The sequence below is a fragment of the Clupea harengus genome, chromosome 7 (assembly GCF_900700415.2).
Source record: "Clupea harengus chromosome 7, Ch_v2.0.2, whole genome shotgun sequence".
NCBI classification, from domain to species: domain Eukaryota; kingdom Metazoa; phylum Chordata; class Actinopteri; order Clupeiformes; family Clupeidae; genus Clupea; species Clupea harengus.
This window is the reverse complement of record NC_045158.1, coordinates 25654797-25667308: the sequence shown is the minus strand read 5'-3', so window position 1 is coordinate 25667308 and position 12512 is coordinate 25654797. Positions and strand designations below refer to the sequence as shown.

Below are 12512 nucleotides of genomic sequence, written 5' to 3'. Positions count from 1 at the left end.
GGAGAGAGCAAAGAGGAGGAGAAGAAGACTGACTCCAAACCAAAGGAAAAGTAGAGAGAATGTATCCAGACCCCAGGTGCTAAGTGACACACACACACACACCTCAAACATACACAGATCAATCCGTGTGTTTGTGTGACATGTAGACACATACACACACACACACACACACACACACTCACACACAGCACTGCATACACACACAACATACACATCACAAACACACCACATACACACACACACACACACACACACACACACACACACACACACACACACACACACACACACACACACACACACACACACACACACACACACACACACACACACACACACACACACACACAGCTCCAACTCCAAATGTAGTATGAGCAACATGACCGTGAGCAAGACCCCATCCAGGAGCAGTCCTGAGAGTGCATGGGCACAAGGCTGGCGCAGTGTGTGTTTTATTTGTGTAAGCCACGAGTGTGTGACTGGGACTGTTTTTATTTCTGTAAGCAAAGAGTGTATTTTTATTTGTGTAAAGAAGCTAAGCGATCCCCTAACAATGCCGTTAGCTTACGAGTCTGGAGCCCAAACCTGCCTGTAACCTTGAACCAAGTGTGCTTATGACCCTGATGATCCAGATGCCTTAGACGCTCCACAGAGGAACACCATGGTGGACAAATAAACTCTTAATCTGCTGAACCTCACTTTGCTCTGAGTGTCATTTTGAAATGAAGCCTGAATCCTGTGCTTCCACCAGCACACTGGCATCACAGCAGCTGAACCGCGACACACAGCACAGCACACTGGCATCACAACAGCTGAACCGCGACACACAGCACAGCACACTGGCATCACAGCAGCTGAACCGCGACACACACCAGCACACTGGCATCACAACAGCTGAACCGCTACACACAGTACAGCACACTGGCATCACAGCACACTGGCATCACAGCAGCTGAACGGCTACACACAGCACAGCACACTGGCATCACAGCAGCTGAACCACGACACACAGCACAGCACACTGGCATCACAGCAGCTGAACCGCAACACACAGTACACGGGCACTTACTTTAGAGAACACAGACACTCCCTTTAAAGAATAAAAACACTCACTTTAAAGAATAAAGACACTCACTTTAAAAAACACAAACACTCACTTTTAAGAACACAGGTACTTGCTTCAAAGAACAAAGATATTCACTTCAAAGTATACGGATATTCACTTTAAAGAATACATATATTCACTTTAAAGAATACGGATATTCACTTTAAAGAATACATATATTCACAGATACAGGTGCAGTATGTACTCATATAACATCTATAACACTTTATTTTAAGGATCATGTGTTAGCCATTGACACGCAACTAATATAGGTCTGTCCAAAACGGTCTGTGTTAAGCATGATTAATCAGTTTTTACACATGTATTCACCAATTTCTTATTCATGTATTCCAGGCATATCCTTAATAACAACCTGGTTGGTCTCAATCTAAACTTACTGATATATAGCTACAATCAAAAAATAAAGTTTATAGTGAAAGCAGACCTAGTAGTATCAAAGCGCTTTTTTCACCACCTTGGGGCCATCTAAGGTCGTGGCAGAGTCCGAAACACTTCGTGAATCGTGACTTGCAGAAAGAGAGCCAGGCAGTGTCACTACCAATGCTGAAAAGGGCGTAGGTTTGCATATGGTCCATAGGGACTAGTAAAGACAAGTTTGGAAAAGACAAATATTTTGTTAATTTGAATTGCCTGTTAGAAAAAATAGTGCCGGACAGTTGCTGTTAAAATCCACCAGTCCATCAACAAACGGGTTTTCAATGGAAAGCATGGAGAGGGCGTTCAGTCTCTGCTGTCCCATCGTGTTTCTTGTGAATGTCTTAATCCTTTTGTGTGGCGCCAAACGTTTAATTTCTAATTTATCTTCCAACGACAATGTACTAAATTGCAATGTACTAAATTGCAATGTACTCAACAACTAGTATACATTATTCATTGTAGGCTGAATTAAAACACTTCCAAAATACTCGAAAACTAGCGATAACTAACTAGCAGTAACGTTACTGGCATTGATCTGTCTGATTTTGATCTGACTGTATGTTTTTTTTCTTCTTAGTCACGGGGTACAGGTCTCGCGGTTTTCGCATTATTCCAGTCTAGTTGCCAGGCAGATTTCGTGGGGCACATTTGAAAGTGCCCCACCACTCAATGTTAACTCAATGTTAACTGGCCTGTGTGGTTCACGCTCATTGGTGTTTCCATGGTAACGGTGGGGCAGCGTATGTCGTTGCCCCACCGGAAAGGGAGGGACAGCAGAGAGCAGCATTTCACAGAGCAAGCAAACAGACAGAATGCTTTTGAGTCAAGTTTATTCACACACATATTCACGCTACTTTGCATAAAAAAATATATATATATAGGGGAGCACAGTGGCGCAAGCAGTAGCCCCGACCACATTCGGCTTGACGCCCATGGAGGACACGGGTTCGAATCCGGCCCGATGTCATTTCTCCTGTCCACTCCCCAGCTCTTCTCCCTCTCATTTCCTGTCCCACTCTTCACTGCACTATCGATTAAAGGCACAAAAAGCCCAAAAATAAATCTTAAAAAAATATATATATATATATATATATATATCAAGCAGTTTCAAACCTTCAACATGCTTTTGATTGTGTACAGGATTCCCTAAAGTCCCTCAAATTGATGCTGAATGAGTCTAAGACTAAATTCATGATTTTCTCCAATGGTAGAAATAATGTCCCCTCCACCCATAGGATATGCACCCGTTCTGGGACTAATATTGAGCAAGTTCCTTGCTATAAATACCTAGGTATCTGGCTAGATGATAGGCTGTCATTTAAATCACATGTTCTTGACCTAGCTAAGAAGGTTAAAATTAAACTGGGTGCTCTTTATAGAATAAGATCTTGTTTTACTTTTGAAAACCGAATGGAAATAGTGCAATCAACAATTTTGTCAGTTCTTGACTATGGTGACATTGTTTACATGTATGCTGCACCCTCTACCTTAAAACTCCTGGACTCTGTTTACCATAGTGCTATTCGCTTTGTTACAGGAGACGCTTTCAGGACCCACCACTGTAACTTATACAAGAATGTTGGTTGGTCCCCTCTAGCGGACAGGAGGGAAAAACACTGTCTTTTATTTGTTTATAAAGCCTTAGTGGGAAAACTGCCTAATTATCTCATGTCACTTTTAAAATTAAAATCCATCTGTCATAATACACGGTCACAGAGCCTCATCTCCCTTGAAATCCCCCTTACAAAAACTAATATAGGTAAAATAGCTTTTAAGTTCTTTGCTTCCCATAAATGGAACACTATTCAAGTGGAGTTGAAATTAACCAAGTATTTGTCTGTCAACCAATTTAAGAGCCTTTTAGATAATAAGGATGTGCCTCAATGCTGTTGTTTTGAATGATTCTCTGATTTAATTTTTTTTTACTTTATGTTATTTTATTTATTTATTTTTTATGCTTAATTTCTGAGTTGTTTGGTGTTTTTAAAAAAAAAAAATTTTTTATTTATTTTGTCTGTTTTGTTTTGTTGTGGTTTGTTTGTGTATTGTTCTTCTGTACTATGTGCCCTCAATCAGGGCATTGCTGCAAAAGAGCCCTGTGCTCAGTCAATTTCTCCCTGAATAAACAATGATGATGATGATGATATATTGCCGCGAAGTACGAATGTATTGAGCTTTCTGCACAACAGCGTCATCTGGATCTGGTGGGGCAGTCCCACCTGCCCCTAATGTACAAACGCCACTGAGTGTTTCTCAACCGCTGGGCCGCTAAAATGTTTCAAGTTGAAGGTAATTTTGCACGAAAAACTGATTTTAAGTGAACAATATTAATAAAATGCATGATTGAAATTCGATGTTTTAAACGCAATATAAAATGTATAAATAGGCATAACAGACAGGTGATGTAAACAATATCCTATCTTGTTCAAACTTTACAGCGTCATTAAGTTGAGCTACTCAGTTAAGCCAATGTTCTACTATGTGGCGATATTAGCGGGAAAATGGATACGTTTCTCACGCGAAGGAATGACAGCACTGGTAATGTCATACTAACGAAAACTACTAAAATTCAGCGTAAATACAACCCTGATTATATTAGATTTGGTTTTGTGAATGGAGGTGACGACGTTGAGCCCAGAGCACAGTCTGTCCAGTGCGGTTTAATGCTGTCGAATGAGGCGCTCAAACCTTCAAAGTTGAAGCAACATTTGGAGATGCGACATCCAGCACTGAAAAGCCGTTGGAATATTTCAAAAGAAAAGAAAACGGACTTCAAATACAAAACAATGCTCATCTCCATCTCTGGCACGATGATGCACAATAGATTGCAGCAACAGATTAAAATAATTATTTGAATTATTTGAACCTATTTATTTGAACATTATTTGAACCTATTTGCTTGCATGTCTGAATCAAACCCCATTTTAATTAGGCCTAGCTGAGTGGTCTTGATTGCATGTTTAATCACTTGTTTTGAATGCATGGGTCTATTCTAGTTTTATTTACTTGCTTGTTTGCTGTGCACAAATAGGCCTAGGCCTACTGCAAATCAATTCCTTTGTTTCAAAACTCTTTGGGGTAATACATCTCTTTTGGTTCTTTGGTTTTATGTTGTTTTCTGGTGCACAATACAATTTTCTATAATTAGATGTTCTTGTATTCATTTTTAGGCTCACACCTGTAGCAGGTGCTGATGTTGCTTTTTGTGATACATAACAATCGCTTATTAATTAGAATGGAATATAGATTAGCTAAAATAAGTGGGGTGGGTGTTGGGCCCCACCCTGTTACAAATACGAATAGGTGGGCTTTGGAGTAGAAAAGGTTGATAACCCCTGCTATATACTATACAGGAAGCCAAATGACTTGAGGTTAATGTCATGTGTTTTTAAAGAATGGAGTTAAAGGCCTCTGTGTGTTTCACAGGAAGGTTAATGTCATGTGTTTTTTTAAAGAATGGAGATAAATGCCTCTGTGTGTTTCAGGGTTTCTCTGTGTCTCCGTCTGCCCCAAACAGATATGCTGCTGGATGGCTGGAAGCTCCTTGACATTGACTAAGCTTGCAAATCATCTGCGTAACGTCTGTGTAACGTCTGCATAATGTCTGCATGAAGTCTGCAAGGCTGCAATGACAAGAATAAGGAGAAGGGGTGACCAGAGCCTTGGGAAAAGACAGGAATTGATAGTTCATGTAGTATATGCCTGTTACTGTACCTCCATGTCACAATGATGTAGAAACACTAACTACTATCAGCTGATATTGCTTTGAAGAATAGAACAAATTGCAATAATGTTGTCTTTCTAAAACCTTACATGACCTTGATTTTGTTTGTGTAAATATTGACCACGTGTGTTTATTTTTATGAATCTTTAATGCAGTTTTAAGTTTCAAAATGGTTTAACTTTTGTTCATGTCACCAACAAGACCACCTTGTGGTGCACAAAACACAGAGATCTGTCAGAGACTGATGAAGGCTTAAGGCTCTTAAAAACTGTCTCTTTGGATGGGTGTGGAAGGGTACTTTGGATGTACTGATGTCCAAAGAAATAGTGTCTTGTAAACAGTATTTTGAAATAAAGATTTCATAATCATACATACTTGATTTGATCTTTTTTACATTGTCATTAGAACACTACCAGACTAATGGGCACTAATACAGACATATATCAGCTGCACGTTAATGGCTAACACACCATCCTTCAAACACAGTGTTACCCATCTATAGATACACCAGTAACAGCTACACGTGGATGCACATGTCATGCCTGGACAGGCCCCACACAGAGAGACCTTTTGGAAAGGAGTCCACACCCAAAGGAAGAGAAGAGAGCTCACACGATGCTGGGAGGTTTGTATTGCTTTTATTGAGGCTATATATATATATATACAAGACATATTGCTTTGGAGTTGTAAACAGCAGTATTTGTGTTCTTATGTTACATGGCTGAGAGAGCGCCCAGCACGAGGCGCCTGTAAGGCAGGAAGCTTTAGCAGCGCAGCACAGCTGGAGGATCAGTGATGGATCACAATGGACCAGTGGCCAACCGTGGACACATTTGATGGAGTAGCACCTTTGGGACATAACTGTCAGTTTGAGCCTTCTAGATTCATCTTTAGCTCTAACTCTTTCTATACACATCTTCACCTCACCATCTCTAAAGGCTGACCTTTCTCATGCCAGCATAGCACCAACTCAGTACTCACTCTCTTCTGAAGCTCTAAGGTCTCATAGTGTTCATGCATATTTGTTCTCATGTAGATCCTATCCCTGACATATGCCCAAACATCTCTCCTCCTTAACCATCTTCAGCATTACATGCAGCTATAATCACTTGCTGTAGCTTGTCTTAGTAGTTTTGACTCGTAGTGTTACTTATTACTTCTCTTTCACCTCTTTAGAGGCTGGGGCAGTAGAGGCTGGGGCAGATGTCTTTGCTGCTTCCTTGGGGGTGGGTTTTGTCTCTTTGACCTCCACGGTTGCCTTGCTCTTGGCAGGCTTGGGGGCGACCTTCTCTCCGTTGGTGATGGTCTCTACGGTTCGGGTCAGAACCACCTCCTCCTTTGGGCTTCCAGCTGTCTGGGTGGGACTCTTCTGTTCTCCGTTGGTGACAGCTGCCTCCTCCTTCTCCTCCTCCTTCTCCTTCTCCTCCTGCTTCTGCTCAGCGTCTGCTGCCTCCTTTATCCCCTTCTTTCCCTTCCCTGCCGCTTTCTCTGTCTCACCATTCTTCTCCTCTTTCTCTGTATCACTCTTCTTCTCCTCTCCTACTGAACCACTGTTCTTCTCCTCTTTCTCTGTATCACTCTTCTTCTCCTCTCCTACTGAACCACTCTTCTTCTCCCCTCCTTCTGAATCACTCTTCTTCAACTCTTTCTCTGTATCACTCTTCTTCTCCTCTCCTTTTGAATCACTCTTCTTCTCCTCTTTCTCTACATCACTCTTCTTCTCCTCTCCTTTTGAATCACTCTTCTTCTCCACTTTCTCTATATCTCTCTTCTTTTCCTCTTTCTCTGTATCACTCTTCTTCTCCTCTCCTTCGGAGTCACTCTTCTTCTCTTTCTCTTTCTCTATATCACTCTTCTTCTCCTCTTTGTCTATATCACTCTTTTTCTCTGTATGACTCTTCTTTACCTCTCCTTCTAAATCACTCTTCTTCTCCTCTCCTTTTGAATCACTCTTCTTCTCCTCTTTCTCTACATCACTCTTCTTCTCCTCTCCTTTTGAATCACTCTTCTTCTCCTCTTTCTCTACATCACTCTTCTTCTCCTCTCCTTTTGTATCACTCTTCTTCTCCTCTTTCTCTACATCACTCTTCTTCTCCTCTTTCTCTACATCACTCTTCTTCCCCTCTCCTGAGTCACTCTTCTTCTCCTCTTTCTCTGTATCACTCTTCTTCTCCTCTTTCTCTGTATCACTCTTCTTATCCTCTCCTTCTGAATCACTCTTTTTCTCCTCTTTCTCTACATCACTCTTCTTCCCCTCTCCTGAGTCACTCTTCTTCTCCTCTTTCTCTGTATCACTCTTCTTCTCCTCTCCTTCTGAATCACTCTTCTTCTCGTCTTTCTCTGTATGACTCTTCTTTACCTCTCCTTCTGAATCACTCTTCTTCTCTTTCTCTCCAGACTCTTGTTCTTCATCATCCTGCTCCTCATCTTTAGATCCTTTGCTTGTTTCTTCCTCTTCCTCAGCAGCTGCCTTCTCTCCCTCCTCATCTCCTTCCTCTTCCTCTACCCCCTCTTTTTCCTGCTTCTCCTCTCCTTCCTGTTGTTCAGTGTCAGTCTTATGGGCTTTGGAACTGCTCAGTTCAGTTTCCTCAATCTCTGACTCTTCCTCCTCTGCCTCCTCCTTATCCCCCTCTAATTCTTCTTCATCCTCCTCGTCCTCTCCTGTAGGGGGTGTAGCACTCACTTTAGGCTGCTTGGAGGCAGCCACCTCTTCTTCCACAGCCTCCTGCTCTTCCTCCTCCCCCTCCTCTTCCTCACCCCCCTCTGCCTGAAGCTCCTCCGCTACGGCGGCCAGTTCCTCGTTCAGGTCTGCCTGTTTGTCCTCTTTCTTTGCTTTGGAGGTCATTGGCTGACGGTATGGGAAGGCGGGACTTGGGTATGAATCAACAAATCCCCTAAAGCGAGTCTCTTCACCCTCCAGAAGATTCCTGCACAGACACAAGAAGTTTGAGCATGGCTGTGTGCACGTGTGGCACGCGCTAATATCATATTATTCTGCAGACTGACTCACCTGTAGGCAGCGATCTCAGCATCCAGAGCCATCTTGACATTGAGCAGATCCTGGTATTCCCTGAGGTGGTGAGACATCTCCCTCTTCATTCCCTTCAGCTCGCTGTCCAGCTGATGGATCATCTCCTGGGGAAGAAGGGAGAGGGAAGAAGGGGCTGTATTAGAAGAGAGCAGGACAGGGTCAGAGTCTCATCACAAGCACATGTCATTGGCTAGAGTCTCATCACAAACACATCTCATTGGCTAGAGTCTCACCACAAACACATCTCATTGGCTAAGACCTGAGTACAGGCACTAGCAATGAGGCTCTGTGGATGTTTGTTATTGGCTGATATCTCACACTTGTTTAGTACTGCAACAAACACACTTTGCCACCAAATTCAGACCTATTAGTTATGAAGACTGTAAAAGATGTCGAGATACTTCTTACAAATTAAGTTTATGCTGTTTTAATTAAACTAACTGTGTGTACTCCTATGTGTACAAGACAAAAACTGAAGGAAAATTGTGATTTTCTTTGCACCTAATGATTCAATTACATGCATGTTTGTTAATTTGCCATTTTAATACTTATATGCAGTCTGCATTTTTGCATGTAGCTTGCATGGAACAGGATCATATTTATATATTTACCATGACGAATTTACAATAATTATCGCTCAACCGAAACTAACCTGGTAGCTGCCTAGGTCGTTGTTATGACGGTCTTCAGTGTCATTCAGCTGTCTGTCCAGGGAGTCCTTCGTGCCATGGAGAGCCTCCAGTTCGACATTCTTCACCTGCAACTGCCGGCGATAATCTGCGATCTCATCCCGAACAGATTTGATCGCGTCCTTGTTCTGATCTGCCGCGTCCGAAAGTTTGGCATAGCGGCACTGGAACACCTCTTCCGCTTGCTGTAGGTTTTGTGAGGAGAGGCCGTCCAGTTGCGCGCGGATTTCCCGGAGCGCGGATGTGATGTCCGTTTCACTGAACTCCCTCATATCCACAGGCACCTGCGCCTCCTGGAGCTGAGCAAGGAGTTCGCCGACCTCCACTGCGTGGTTACTGCGCAGGAAGTCTGCTTCATCCAAGAGAGACTGAACTTTTTTCTCCAGGTCCGATTTAATCAGAACCGAGTCGTCTTTTTCCTTATTCAATTCCCAGATTGCAATCTCCGATTTTTCTCTAAGGCGTGCTTCATCCTCATAGCGATTTTTCAGACGGTGAATGTCTTCCTCGATGTTATCTGCATCAACAATGATCTGAGCCTTCTCTCTGTGCAGCTGCTCTAGCGTGGAACGGAGTTCGCTCAGCTCTTGGTCGAATGCATCACTAAGTTTTGACTGCGTGAACTTTCTCTGCCGGAGTTCTTGAATTTCAGTCTCCAGCAGTTTATTCTGCTCCTCCAGATAACGGACTTTATCAATGTAACTGGCGAATCGGTCATTCAGCCCTTGAAGCTGTTCCTTCTCGTTGTTGCGCGCGTGGTCGGCATTGAGCGCGGATGAGAGCTCTAGGCTGCCTGGCGAGGCTAAAGGTAGATTTACACCTCTGTAACTACGGGTGCGGCTGACCGCGCAGTTGCATCGGCGGACTCGTTTTGGTTTATGGTTCCTTAAGGTTCCCCAAGGGTTGTGCTTGTTGCAAAGCGATTCAACGCCAGAACAGTAGGTGGAGTAACGTTTTTTTGCCTACCCCATGACGCGAATGGACACGATGAACGGGAGATTTTTCTGTTGAAAATGCCTTACTTTATAGACAATAACGATCATACACCCCGTTGCACTAAACAACACTCAAACAAATAAATATTGGATTGTTAGTCTATTAAGTATTGTATTTTATTAATTAGCCTGTTGTTAACCTTTCCTGCTAATCGTAGTCTGAGATTACAGGGGAGACTTTTGTTTACTGCTCCAGAGCCGAAGTGATCTATATTCAATTCAGTACCAGTGGCGAAAAAGACAGATCACATGATGCAGAAGATCGTTTATTGACACATCTTTTAAGGACGGGCACAGCGCTTTAAAACGACGTGTTTATAAGTTGCATTATTCAAAGGTGAAAGATAAAAGGCGAGAGAATCGCCAGGTGTAGGCCTACCTTATCATCATGAGAGTAGCTATGTTGTCAGTATTTGTAATACAATGTGTTGGCCGCAAGTTAACTCCACTTCACGTTAATGATAGCTTTTGTATGAGCAGACTGGGCTCAGCTTGCCTCACGTGTGCAATAACATATGCCGTTTAATCATATTTGGTAGAATGAAGGACAAATTAATTGTGAAGACTATCACCGAGTTTGAAAGGTAGGCTATTGGTCAGGTAATAGCCGAGTGACAGCTGATTTTCTTTCTGATTTGACAGTAGCCTACATCTGTGTGTTTTAAGCAAATACAATGTGAAATAGGCTATTTACCAACGGGCACCTGCTATCTTGGGTTATACAGTAAATAAGTTGCGAAATTAAACAAAAACACATCACAGTTAAAGTTGTATTAGTATTGATTGATTCACATCGATATGAATGGATGACATGACTAACAAGTGGCGAAAAATGAATATGAAAGTACCAGTACCAGTGGCGAAAAAAGACAGATCACATGATGCAGAAGTTCGTTTATTGATACATATTTTAATGACGGCCACAGCGCTTTAAAACGCCGTGTTTATAAGTTACATTATTCAAAGATGAAAGATAGAAGGCGAGATAATCGCCATGTGTACCTTCTCATCATGAGTGAATGTCAGTGCTTGTAATACAATGGTGTTGGCCGCAAATTAACTCCACTTCATGTTAATGTTAACTTTTGTATATGAGCAGACCAGGCTCCATTCTATCGCTTGCCTCAGGGGTGAAATGTATTGATTCACATCAATATGAATGGATGACATGGCTAACAAGTGGTGGAAAATGAATATGAAAGTATTTGTTCGGTGAATTAGCGCGTTCTCTCCAAACAATGCAGTCAACGGTTTTTAACACCAAACAATCGCAGTCAACGGTTTTTAAATGTCAACATAGTGGTACAGCCTATCACATAACTATCATCTGAAATATCACGGTATGTCAAAACAAACCTTTGATCTAAACAGAATATTCAGTATGGAATAGGAATATTTCAGAGCAGTATCTTTTATCGCGTTTGACAAATATGCTCAGATTGCTGTTCAGGTAATTTCTCCTGTGAGAATGGGATAGTATTCTGTCCATGAATTCGCGGTCATTTGAGGTCCTTATAAGTGTTTAAAGAGGGTTTGTAAAGATGCTCATATCTTCGGACCTCTTCTGTTGTGTATGTTCATAATCATCAAGAAAAGGCTTGTGAGACGGTCTGCAGGTTATTCATGATTCAAAAATATTGTAGTCTTGCCTTGGCCTTTAAAAATGGCGATACTATGCTATGAAAACCGGAAATGTGAGACTCCTGAAAGGATGCGGTTAGCAGCCAATCACAGTCTTGCTGGGTACGTGAGCCCTAGGAGGATTTTGTTGGATAGTTACAAATTTTGGCGGACGCACTTACGTCTTATGTAACTGCGCAAGGGGCTTAAAACAGCGCTTATGTATCTTACGTGCGTACGTTTCTACGTTAAAACCGAGTATAAAAGCCCCTTTACAAATTTTGGCGGACGCACTTACGTCTTATGTAACTGCGCAAGGGGCTTAAAACAGCGCTTATGTATCTTACGTGCGTACGTTTCTACGTTAAAACCGAGTATAAAAGCCCCTTAAGACTGCTGCGGACGCGCTCGTGTATGCCCTGCTTGCTGGCACGTTGGTGGTTCTTTTGTAGGACATGGACGTGGAGCCGGGGGCTCTCTGAGACCAGGAGTGCGACCTGAGGCTGGCAGATGGGGAGGCGCGGATGACCCGTGTCTCGAGCACTGTTCTGCGGGATGAAGCCCCTATGACATCCATTGTGCAGCTCCCTGTGTGCGTGCTCTCGGTGTGCCGGTGTGTCCTGAACAGAAGGCAAGTGGAAGACTGCGTTGAGATTGTGGAGATTGTGGTGGATTGCTGCCCCGCTGTATTTATAGGCCTGCCGCTGCGTCCCTCCATAAATCAATAGAGTGCAGGGGAGGGGCTCTTTTCAGGATGGAGAGCTGATGAAGACAATCCCAGATGGCTGTCTGTTATTATGTGAATGGGAAACAACTATTGTCATCTCAAAACATTTCATCCTTTCATCTCTTACAAAATGTGTATTTCATTGAGCAGCAAAAGTATGAAAACACACAACTCTTAAATAAC

At 42.6% G+C, this 12512-nt stretch overlaps 1 protein-coding gene across 1 annotated transcript; it reads right to left on the bottom strand.

The window, feature by feature from the left end:
- Positions 1–6420: 6420 nt before the first annotated feature.
- Positions 6421–12222, bottom strand: LOC105913071 (neurofilament medium polypeptide-like). Its single transcript, XM_031569883.1, has 6 exons — positions 12007–12222; positions 11089–11100; positions 8951–9776; positions 8278–8402; positions 7774–8194; positions 6421–6753 (listed from the first exon to the last, which is right to left on the bottom strand). Exons 1-6 carry the CDS (start codon positions 12177–12179, stop codon positions 6421–6423), a joined length of 1890 nt encoding a protein of 629 aa, XP_031425743.1. The 5' UTR covers positions 12180–12222.
- Between the last annotated feature and the right edge of the window lie 290 nt (positions 12223–12512).

Excerpts from the sequence above, each read along its gene's own strand:
- LOC105913071 (XM_031569883.1), bottom strand. The coding sequence starts at position 12,179 with ATGGATGTCATAGGGGCTTCATCCCGCAGAACAGTGCTCGAGACACGG. Across the intron at positions 8,403-8,950 it reads ACGACCTAGGCAGCTACCAG|GAGATGATCCATCAGCTGGA; the intron begins GTTAGTTTCGGT and ends CTTCTTCCCCAG. Across the intron at positions 8,195-8,277 it reads GCTGAGATCGCTGCCTACAG|GAATCTTCTGGAGGGTGAAG; the intron begins GTGAGTCAGTCT and ends GTGTCTGTGCAG.